Source organism: Pezoporus occidentalis, unplaced genomic scaffold (genome assembly GCF_034315485.1).
Source record: "Pezoporus occidentalis ecotype Australia unplaced genomic scaffold, CSIRO_AGI_Poc_V1 ctg95, whole genome shotgun sequence".
In the NCBI taxonomy this organism is placed as follows: domain Eukaryota; kingdom Metazoa; phylum Chordata; class Aves; order Psittaciformes; family Psittacidae; genus Pezoporus; species Pezoporus occidentalis.
The window spans coordinates 2,972,826-2,984,970 of NW_026916315.1; the positions used below are offsets into that span (position 1 = coordinate 2,972,826).

At 42.3% G+C, this 12,145-nt stretch overlaps 1 protein-coding gene across 1 annotated transcript in view; it reads left to right on the forward strand.

Annotated features, from left to right (window-relative positions):
• Window positions 1-12,145, forward strand: part of PLA2G4A (phospholipase A2 group IVA) — a 61,566-nt gene that overhangs the window by 15,456 nt on the left and 33,965 nt on the right. Inside the window, exons 3-5 of the mRNA XM_062606272.1 lie at window positions 422-570; window positions 3,153-3,266; window positions 10,800-10,837. Of these exons, the coding sequence (XP_062462256.1) occupies window positions 422-570; window positions 3,153-3,266; window positions 10,800-10,837 (301 nt within the window). The remainder of the gene's footprint in view (window positions 1-421; window positions 571-3,152; window positions 3,267-10,799; window positions 10,838-12,145) is intronic.

Genomic DNA, 12,145 nt, shown 5'->3' on the forward strand with positions numbered 1-12,145 from the left:
TCCTGAGTGGTTTCAAACCTCCATTTTTGTTGTTGTTTCTTTTCCAAAATACAGTTGATTCCTATTTGAAACATCAGACTTTTTTGGTCTGCTCTTTTCCTCTTTCTCCCAGCTGAAATGAGTTATTAAAAATAATTTCCACTAACTGGTAGAAGCATATATATTTCAATAAACTTGAATCAGTCCAGTGCCATTCTGTTTGTTAAGGGCTTTTTTCCTCCCCTTTAAAGCCATGATGTCTCTTTCTTTTGGGGAGATTGTTAATATCATTTTATCATTCATGTCATTGTATTTGTTATATTTATAGTTGAATATTTTATGTCATAGACCATGAGGTGATCTGTAGATTTGCATAGTTGCATTCATTATTGCAACCCAAACTTGAGTTGTACCTAACTTGAACATGTGTTTTGCTTTGTAGTTGACACTCCAGATCCTTATGTGGAACTGTTCATCCCGTCCGCCCCTGATTGCAGGAAGAGAACAAAACATTTCAATAATGATGTGAATCCCATTTGGAACGAGACCTTTGAGTTCATTTTGGATCCTAACCAAGAGAATGTTCTTGAGGTAAATGACATGGCTGAGCTGCATCTTTGAAAATGGAAATTGAACAAAGTCTGGAAGATTAACATAACAGTAGCTTGTAGTGCATGGCATTTGTTGTCTCAAGTTTACAACTTTTTTAAAACATTAAGGGCTGATTTTTGCCTTTAGGCATGGTGTAAGAAAGAGGTGTTGTATAAATTATTCAAGGAGTAGCCTTGAGAGTCCTTATAAGATATGCCTCTGAGTCATCTCTTGGACTGCTCCTGAGGGCTAGTAGCTTAGTATTCTTTACATCAGCCATAAATTATTTTCTCCCTGCTTCCTACACTGATTCAACAATTAAGGACAGCAATTAGGTGGGGTAAGTCAAGTCTCTGCTCATTCCCTGCTTCTCCCTAAGGAGACAGAAAGTAGAAGCATGGTTCTGCTGTCTCCTCTATGCCTGGAGCCAAGGGCTGAGTAGCCCACCCAGTGATGTTTTGGGTACTCTTACTTCAATTGTTTCAATTTTGTCTGATAAAAACCTTTGTGAATTCTAACAGAAGTCCTGGGGCAGACTGTTTTACCTGTCTATTCGCAGATCTTGTGCTTCTTTGGAAGATCTGCAGGAGCAGCTGGCTAAATAGTTGATGTGATCTATGGTAGCTCTCATGAACCTCAAAAGATGAGCAGAATGGTAAACTCAGGAATAGCAAATCATACTTAAAATACAGTCCCTTGGGTTTCCTGGCGTTATATAGACTGGGTCTGAGTCTACTTGCAGTTACAATTTAGCAGCTTCACTAGTAATGTATGAATTTGTTGAGTACAAATTTTGGTTCAAGGATTTTTAAAGGATAAATTACTAAAATCACAAACAGCAGTGGCCGCTGGCTTATCTGCTGCCTTCTTGGGAACATTACTACCTCTTATGCTCTTATCTCTATGTATTCTGATGTGAAGAAGCCAAGATGCTGGCAAGCCATTAGTTTCTTACTGCTACATGATCTCAGATATTTTTGACCACATGGAGACCTGACTCATTTGGTTCCTTCTGTGGTAACAATGTGACTAGCTCATTTCCCACCAGGGTGAGACACCCCAGCTACTAAAACATCTCTTGTAATTTAGCTAACATTTTGTGAGGTATTTCTCAGGTTTTATCATGGTTTTATGCAGTCATTATGAAAATTTTATGAGCTGGCACGCTACTGATTTCCAGCGCAGTATGGCCACAGCATGCTGCCAGGTTCTGCAAGGCTCACGTCCCCACCCAAAATCTCTTTGCAAATTCCCAAGCTCAGACAGACTCCACAATCCTCAACTCCTCACATTATTTAATCTAAATCTTTAACTCCATCCCAAGTACAGTTTTGACTCTGAAGTGTCAGATGCTTCTCAAAACCCATTAAGAAGTTTTTGCTATTGGTTTTAAAAGACAGCCCTCATGGACTGCAGCATGGGCATAAGGTTCTACAAGGAAATAGAAGAATGTAGATGCTATTAACATTGTCCAGAAAAGTTGTGGCTGCCCTGTCCCCAGAAGTGTTCGAGGCCAGGTTGAATGGGGCTTTGAGTAACTTGGTCTAGTGGAAGGCCCCTTCCAACCCAAACTATTTTATGATCCTATGAAAATAATGAGTTCTGTGCTAAAATACAGTTCATTGTTTCAAAGGGTTGCTTGTGGCACAGGATGAAGAAGATTCTTCACAGCTGAGAAGAGGCTGAGCCCAGATGTAGGAACTAGTTATTCAAGTGATTGTATCTTTGTTCTATTTGTTTTCTGCAAAATATATGGCCCAAACCACAAACATGGTATTTTAGAAGACACAATTCTACCAAGTGGAAAAAAATTTGTAAGCCAAATGAGTTTGCAGAACTTATTTGATACAAACCATCTAAACAGTAACTTGAAATTCTTTCTGTATATTTTACTTGGGAACTTGGAAGGATGTCACTGAGAAAAAACCTGCTAGTGTAGATCTACACGAATAAAATAAAAGCAGTGAAGAATGTTCTGTGGTATCCACATACATCTTTGGATAGTATTGCATTTTGAAAAGGTATGCTCTGACATGGAGAATATGAGAAGAGACTTGAAGATCTGGCTGGATACAGAGAAAATCTTTGTGTAATTTGGAATGCTGTGCTGTTTTCCAAATCATTGCTATAAAGATCTAAGTCTAAGATGTATGGATTCCCTCTCCACAGAAAAGTTGCTGTATGTTTTTTGGCATATCACAGTTAAAACTGTGTAAGTTTCTCCATAGAGAAGTTCTGATAACTGGAAATTTGAGGTAATTGTATATTTTATATGTCATTTTTGAAGTTATTATGTCTGCTTAGAAAGATAGTGAGATTTACTGACAGGAAGATGCTCAAATGAAAAACCTTTCCTAGATGGTATTGTCATACTCATGCAATTGAATGCCTTGAAGGTGCTACCTGCACTATACATGAGCATATCCTGTTTTAAAAGAACACGTCTATTGGCACTGGGTATTGACTGGGTTGGGTTAGGCCTATTCCTTTCCATATTTTTTTTTATATTACTTTCGACATAGACTATGGAACTTAAAAGGGATTTATCAAAGTAAAATTGAATACCCATGTATCTTTTCTAGGTTACTTTAATGGATGCCAACTATGTTATGGATGAGACTCTTGGCACATCCACATTTCCTATATCTTCTTTGAAACTGGGAGAGAAGAAGGAGGTCCAGTTAACTTTCAATGATGTAAGTTGCAACATTCATAGCTTTGCCTGTATTGGTGCAGTTTTGAACATGATGGACATTTCTTGAAAAAACACCTGAACTGAGAGACCTAAACTGTTGTGTAAACCAGGATGTACCACAGGATGTGTCACATTTTAGTCTTTTATTGGGTGTCTGCATTTTATCTGTGCCACATTCTTGTTAGATAAAGCTTCTTCACAAATCACTAGAGGATGGTGCTTATAAAGACAAAGTTATGCGTCCTCATGACTCTCACTGTCTGATCTTGCTCAAGTATTCCTGTTGTCATTTTGTTGAATCATAAGAAAAGCATTTGGCCTACTCCTCAGAAGTACATGTTCCTAGATGAAAGGAAATCCAAGACTATTTCTGATCCCATCAGGCTACCTGTTTTCTTAATACAGAGCTAAGTTTTGAATTCAAGAAGGGATTGGAGGATATCATAGCAGGGATAAGGTTGGTGACCTTTCAGTCAGGAAATAGCTGAATATCTGGGGGCACAGGAGGGAGTATCTCAGGTGAGGATTGTTCTCTGCACACCCTGTTCTGAAGCTTAACTGTATATATGTTCTTACAGTCCTGCTGAGGGGAGAATTAAGAAAAAAAGCGTCACTGAATGCCTTAGTGTCCTTGTTGAGAGAATCCTCTAGAAAAGTCTAATTTCAGACTTTTGCTTGCTAAACCAGTTTCTGCCCTATTTGATTCAATTTAGTTTAACAGTCTTTGACTGACCTTTGAGGGGTTACACAAGTTTGCTGGTCAGTATGTTGCTTGTACTACTGATGTCTGTTGGTTCTGGAAAGCTAGCAGAAATTATTTTACTATTATATGTTTCCCTTTCAATAAATGGTTTTTTGTAATACAGCCCTGGTTAACATGAAATAATACATTTATTGGATTATTCTCTTTAAACATGTATACAAAACAGATGGACTCAGTTTAATGGTTATTGTTTGCCTGCATGTGACTCCTGGAAACTGTTGTTAAAGCTATGTGTAATTGAGCTTGTTCTGCTCATATTAGCATATCATCATTTATTGGAGTAACATATCACAGGCCATTATGAACATACCCCTCATGTCTTGTCTGATGGAAGGTGTTACTGCCTGTGGCAGGGGTATTGGGGACTAGATGATCTTTAAGGTCACTTCCAACCCAAACCAACCTATGATTCTATGATATACGTATATATTGTATGCACATAATATGTAGAATCATAGAATGATTTGGTTTGGAAAGGATCTTAAGATCATCTGGTTCCAACCCCCTTGCCTTGGGCAGGGACATTTCACGCTAAATCATGTCACCCAAGGCTCTATCCAACCTGGCCTTGGACACCGCCAGGGATGGAGCATTTACTATTCTCTCGGCAAGCCATTCCAGTGCCTCACCAGGCCCACAGTAAAGAACTTCTTCCTTATATCCAATCTAAACTTTCTGTTTAAGTTTTAACCTGTTACCCCTTGTCCTATTACTACAGTCCCTAATGAAGAGTCCCTCCCCAGCATCCTTGTATGCCCTCTTCAGGTACTGGAAGGATGCTATGAGGTCTCCATGCAGTTTCTCTTCTCCAGTCTGAACAACCCCAATTTTCTTAGCCTGTCTTCATACGGGAGGTGCTCCAGCCCCCTCATCATCCCTGTGCTTCGTCAGAAGCACTCGTCTGTCGGCCTGACCCAGTCTCAAGGGAGGTGTGTTGCCTACCGGGGGAACAAATCAGGGATGTTGCAGAGAGGCTGCCTGCTCTAGTAAGTCCCGCAGACTATTACCCACTTCTAGTGATACATGTGGGTGCTAGGGATATAGTAGTAGTAGATTGGGGAACATAAAGAAGAACTACAGAGCCCTGCGAGAGGTGGTTAGGGGCTCTGGAGCTCACATAGTCTTTTTGTCAATTCTCCAGGATACAGGGGAGGACCTAAAAAAAGCTAGGAGGATTAGCCAGGTTAACAAATGGTTAAAAGAGTGGTGTCATAGTCAGGGGTTTGGGTGTCTTGAACACGGGACCCAAGTTTGTAGGCCAGGTCTAGTGGGGGCTGGTGGAGCTGGTCTGATAAAGAAGGGAAAGACCAGTTACAGTAGGAGGCTTGCCAGACTGGTCAAGGAGGCTTTAAACTAGATGTGTTGGGGGAGGGGGGCATCATTCCATCCCAACACACCGAGTCACTTGCCAGCACCTATAATAAATGCTCGGAGCAATGTAGATATATTCCAGCCGCTCCAGCCAATGAGCCGGCTTCATTTGGAGCTCGGCTCAGATGCCTCTGTACAAACGCCCGTAGCATGGGGAACAAACAAGAGGAATTAGAGATGTGTGCACATCCATGGGAGTATGATATGATAGACATCGCAGAAATGTGGTGGGATGGCTCCTATGACTGGAGTGTTGGAATGGAAGGTTGCAGGCTTTTTAGAAAAGGCAGGCCTGGCAGGTGGGGAGGGGAAGTTGCCCTTTATATTAGGGATAGGCTGGAGAGTATGGAACTCTGTCTGGGGACAGGTGAGCAGTCAACAGAGAGTTTGTGGGTCAGGGTTAAAGGGAATATAGCTATGGGAGATGTTACCGTGGGGATCTGTTACAGACCACCTGATCAAGGAGAACCTGCAGATGAAGCACTCCATAGACAGATAGGAAAAGCCTCATGCTCACAGTCCCTTGTTCTCATGGGTGACTTCAACCACCCTGACATCTGTTGGAAGGACAGTACAGCCTGGCACAAGCAATCCAGGAGGTTCCCAGATTGTGTAGAAGACAACTTCCTTCTGCAAGTAATAGAGGAGCTGACAAGGAGAGGTGCCATGCTTGACCTCGTGCTCACCAACAGGGAAGGGCTGGTTGGAAATGTGACACTCCAGGGCAGCCTTGGATGCAGCAACCATGAGACGGTCGAGTTCGAGATCCTCAGGACAGTGAGAAGAGCGTGCAGCAAGCTCACTGCACTGGACTTTAAAAAGAGCAGACTTTGGCCTCTTCAGAAACCTGCTTAGGAAGGTTCCATGGGATACAGCCCTAGAGGGCAGGGGGCCCAAGACTGTTGGTTGATATTCAAGGATTACCTGCTACAAGCTCAGGAGTGTTGCATCCCAACTAGAAGGAAGTGCAGCAGGAGGGCCAGGAGACCTCCTTGGATGGATAAGGAGGTGTCCTGGGTTCAGCAGTAGCAGTCATGTTTCTCCTTCTTGGTAGCTGGTGCAGTGCAGTGTTTTGACTTTCAGCTCAGGAACAGAGCTGATAACAAGGATGTTTTGGTTTGGCCAAGGACTTTGTGAGCCTCATGCTCTGCCAGGGAGGAAGGGAAGCCAGGAGGAAGCAGAGACAGGACACCTGACCCAAACTGACCAAAGAGGTATTCCATACCACAGCACGTCATGCCGGGGAGGTAACTGGGAGTTAGCCGGAAGGGCTGGGAGACTGCAGGGTTGGAGGAGGTATCGGTCGGAGCTTGGTCGGGCTTGGGGGGCGAGTTATCGGTCAGCTGGTGCTGAGGTGTTGTATTCTCTTCCCTTGTTATTTCCTTTATCATTGTTATTACTGGTAGTAGCAGTAGTGATTTGTGTTATACCTTAGTTACTAAATTGTTCTTATCTCAACCTGTGGGAGTTGCATTCTTTTGATTCTCCTCTCCATCCCTCCGAGAGCAGGGGGAGGGCAAGAAAGGGGGGGGAAGTGAGTGAACGAATTACCTGACTGGGTTTAAACCACGACAGGAGGTCCTGAGGAAAATTCAAATGAAAAAAGAGGCTTATAAAAGGTGGAAGCAAGGACAGGCGGCCTGGTACAGGGATGTTGTCCAGGAAGCTAGGGACCAGGTTAGGAAAGCTAAGGCCCAGTTAGAATTAAACTTGGCTAGGGATGTTAAGGATAACAGGAAGGGATTTTACAGGTACATAGCAAATAAAAAACAGACTAGGGACAATGTAGGCCCCCTCAGGAAGCTCTCAGGAGAACTGGCTACACAGGATTTGGAGAAGGCTGAGGTTCTGAATGACTTCTTTGCCTCGGTCATCACTGGCAAAGGCTCTGACCGCACCACCCAAGTCTTGGAAGGTAGATGCAGGGACTGTGAGAATGAAGACCTTGCGCACACTGTAGGAGAGGAACTGGTTCGAGACCATCTTAAAAATCTGAACATGCACAAGTCCATGGGACCTGATGAAATCCATCCGCGGGTCCTGAAGGAGGTGGCGAATGAAGTTGCTAAGCCACTGTCCATGATAGTTGAAAAATCATGGCAGTCAGGTGAAGTTCCCGATAACTGGAAAATGGGAAATATAACCCCCATTTTCAAGAAAGGGAAAATGGATGAGCAAGGGAATTACAGACCAGTCAGTCTCACCTCTGTGCCGGGCAAAATCTTGGAGCAGATTCTCCTGGAAGGCATGTAAAGGCACATGAAAAACAACAAGGTGCTTGGTGACAGCCAGCATGGCTTCACTGAGGGGAAATCCTGCCTGACCAATTTGGTGGCCTTCTATGATGGGGCTACGGAACTGATGGACAGGGATAGAGCAGTTGATGTCATCTGCCTGGAACTGTGTAAAGCGTTTGACAATGTCCCACACGACATCCTTGTCTCTAAATTGGAGAGACATCAATTTGATGGATGGACCACTCGGTGGATAAAGAACTGGCTGGATGGCTGCACGCAAAGAGTTGTGGTCAACGGCTCAGTGTCCGACTGGAGACCAGTAATGAGTGGTGTCCTTCAGGGATCTGTGTTGGGACTGATCTTGTTCAACATCTTTGTTGGTGACATGGACAGTGGGATTGAGTGCGCCCTCAGCAAGTTTGCCGATGACACCAAGCTGTGTGGTTCAGTTGATACCCTGGAGGGAAGGAATGCCATCCAGAGGGACCTCGACACACTTGTGAGGTGGGCTGATGCCAACCTCATGAAGTTTTAACCATGCCAAGTGCAAGGTTCTACACCTTGGTGGGAGCAATCCCAGGCACTGCTACAGCTTGGGCAGAGAAGAGATTGAGAGCAGCCCTGTGGAGAAGGACTTGGGGGTGTTGACCGATGAGAAACTTAACATGAGCCGGCTGCAGTGTGCACTCAGAAAAGCCAACCATATCCTGGGCTGCATCAAAAGGAGCGTGACCAGCAGGTCGAAGGAGGTGATCCTGCCCCTCTACTCTGCTCTCGTGAGACCTCACCGGGAGTATTGTGTGCAGTTTTGGTGTCCTCAACATAAAAAGGACATGTAACTGTTGGAACAAGTCCAGAGAAGGGCCACGAGGATGATCAGGGGACTGGAGCAACTCCCATATAAAGACAGGCTGAGGAAATTGGGGCTGTTCAGCGTGGAGAAGAGAAGGCTGCGTGGAGACCTCCTAGCAGCCTTCCAGTATTTGAAGGGGGCCTGTAGGGATGCTGAGGAGGGACTCTTCATTAGGCACTTTAGTGATCGGACAAGGGGTAATGGGTTAAAACTTAAACAGGGGAAGTTTAGATTGGATATAAGGAGGAAATTCTTTCCTGTGAGGGTGGTGAGGCACTGGAATGGGTTGGCCAGGGAAATTGTGAATGCTCCATCCCTGGCAGTGTTCAAGGCCAGGTTTGACGAGGCCTTGGGTTATATGGTTTAGTGTGAGGTGTCCCTGCCCATGTCAGGGGGGTTGGAACTAGATGATCTTAAGGTCGTTTCCAACCCTTACTATTTTATGATTCTATGATTCTAAGAGCTGTCTGACACAATCCTGAGCAGTGTGCTCTTCTTCATTACCCTGCTTGAGCAGGGAGATTGGACTAGATGACACCCAGTGGTCCCTTCCAACCTCAACCATTCCTTGATTCTGTGATATGTAAGATATAGGTATTAATTAGGGAAGTTGGAGTTTTGCAACAGTATGGGCTGAGTGCAGTTGCCTGGTTCTGCCAGGCACAGGGTGAGGTAGAGAGATAGAGCTGAGGAATAAGCTTTGAGAGCACAGTTTACAAAGCTCATGCCTATAATACGAGGCATTGCTACGTTACAGATATGCTTTAACTTCTCATCAGCACCAAGCAAAGCTTTGTAGAGAATGTAGAATGGGATAAAAATTCAGTAAAAAAGGCCAAATACACTGAAATTTATAAGCAAATAGTGAGGGGACACTAAGTCAGGTTGAGCCCAATGTAGTCAATTTGTGTGCGCAACATGTATTCCTGAGATTTCTGTGGCAGTCTGTATAACATATAGAAAACAGCATGCTGGTTCCCTATTGGAACGTTTCACTTGAAGGGTTTATTTAATACTCTGTGTGTACATTTTTTTTTCAACCCTTGGATCACTGCATGATTTCTGAAGTGGTTTCTAAATTAGTAATATCAGGTGCTAGAATAATGTAATTGCCACCCTGTCTTTGAAGGATTTCCATAAATGACTCTTCACTCTGTTTCTTCATGTTCTCCTTTTGTTATTTTTCTGCCTTTTCCTTTTTCCACCACCCTGTTAATTCACTACCTCATTTACCATTTCCATTCCAGAGAGCAGTAGCAGAGTGCCAGGTTTACCTGGCCTGTTATCACGTTTGTGAGGTGTGGGAGGCCAGAGGCACCTTTGCAATTTTATATCCTTAACTATTCTAAGTGTCAAGCAAATGTTCAGCCTGAGGTGTTCTAGCTCCATTCCTAGTGATCACATACCACAAACAAGGAGGATATTCCGCTTATAGCTACAGGCAGTAAAACAAGACGCTGTGTGTGAATCTGTTATGCTCCTAGAAGGCTGTACCAATGTGTAGATGGCCATTGCATGTGAGAGAGCTTCGGGAGATGAAAATGTCTGTCCATTTTAGCAGGCTCCTACTCTTGGGTTTTGCCTAAATGCACTTGGTGGTTTAACCATATTTTTTTTAACCTTTGCCTGAGGCAGCCCCTTAAATTGCTCTATGAAAGGCAGAGGAGATCAGCCCGTAGCTTATGGGTCAGGTGGATCTGTGTGGTCTGCAAGTGAAATCATTTTATAGTGGCATTTATTAGTTTACTTGCATCTTTCAGAAACCTGAAAGAAATCACTCTTCCTGATTGATAATTTATTATATTAAACTGCAGGAAGACATTTGGTGGCTCATACGGAGCACAGAGAATTCATTCCCTTACAAGTCTTTGTGTCAGATAGAAGTTGAGTATGAAGTTTATCCAGTGAACTGGGAAGCAAGTGGCAGAAAGACTGTGGCTGGTGGTAGAAGCAAAGGAACATAAGTGCGTGAAGACAATTAGATCCCTTCAGGCCAAAGATGAATCACGCTGTCAAAAACTGATTGTCAGTGGAAGAAAGCCAAAACAATGGGATTTGATGAATGAAAGTCAGGACCTAGCAGCATTTTTGACTGTATTCAGTGTTAGTGGTGGATTTTGGAATCACATTGTTTGCTGTAAAAAAATTAGATGAATAGAAAAGAAATTCATTCATGTATTTCAGAAATGTCTTCCTTTTTAGAAAAAATGGTCTAAATAAAAATCCTAACAGTAGTAGTTTCTGTTCCTGGTGTGTTGATGTTTTTCCCTCTCTAAATGGTGTAACCATATTTAAATATTTCTTGTTTAGGTCACAGAAATGACTTTGGAATTGTCTCTCGAAGTATGGTAAGTGTCTCATATTAATTAAAAACAAAAAAGGGGGCAAAAAATATGTTAGCAGCAAAGGTATTTTCTTATTTTACTCCATTAGAGTTTTCTTAAAATTGTATCAGGTAGACTACAAAGCTTCTTGTTTTAACACAGAAATACCATGTACTGTAATCAGGAGATTTTAAAATTGAAGGTTATTTTCACATTTTAATTCTATTGTTGACTTAAATACCATTACTTGTACTAACAACTGTGTCCTTTCCAAATATTTGTAGGAACAAGGCCATCATATATGAATTTCTTGTCCTGATTTATGTTAAGTGCTTTCATTTTCAAGGGCCTTTTCTCTAATAAAGTCATGGTTTAGCTGTTATCCTCATTATTTTACCTTCTGTGGTAACTTTGCATCGCACGTTAACTTTTAGCAAATATGGATATCATTATAAAGCTTCCCCTGAAATGTATTTGAATGTTAAGACCATGCAGTACTGAAGTCAAAGGTGAAGATCTCAGTAGAGGCAGGATTTCACCCTGTGTAAAGCTAAGCAGATGCCTACCTTTTTCCTTCCTCTCTAGCTGTCTTTCTCCCTCTTTCTTAGCCTGTCTAGGTGAAAGACCAAAATCACCTTGAGGCATAATAAGAAAAATAACTTTAGACTTAAAGTCTAAAAATTAATTGCTGAGAACAAGGCATTTAAAGAGTCCTTTTATTGTCTGTAAATAGCAGTGCTGAGCACTGTAACTGTAAACGTGGAAGTCTTTTGTAATGATTCTGGTGACTGACAAACATCCCTTAGGGATAATTTCTCCTTGTTATTTTGTACTAGGAAAGATGCATATGTGGGTGGTCCTTGAGACCACCCCTAAACCTTGCAGGGTTTGTATATTACAGGTATTTCATATCTCTGACATTAAATAAACAGAAGATGCTTGGCTATGTTTTGCTGTTCTTAGGCAGTAGGCTTTGAAATATGTTAAACTAAAGGATCTGATCAAGTTCTGCTCTATTACTCTCGGATGGCTGCACAGATTTTGGAATCTGAATGGACCTCTTGTTTATAGTTATCATACACACCTTTATGGAACATTGCTTCCAGGCAGTCTTTTCCCCCCTTTTCTTAATCCTATTATTTCATTGGATAATTTTATTTATTTATTTTTTTAATCTGAAGAATTATTCTCTGTGCCTAAATAGATCCATTTCACTGTTTTCATAAAGGACTCTTAAAACTGCTGCCTTGTAACTAACATGTCAAAGTATCCACAAACATTTTTACCCCATCTTTGTGAATATGGGAATGGCAATGAGGTGGATGGATAGCA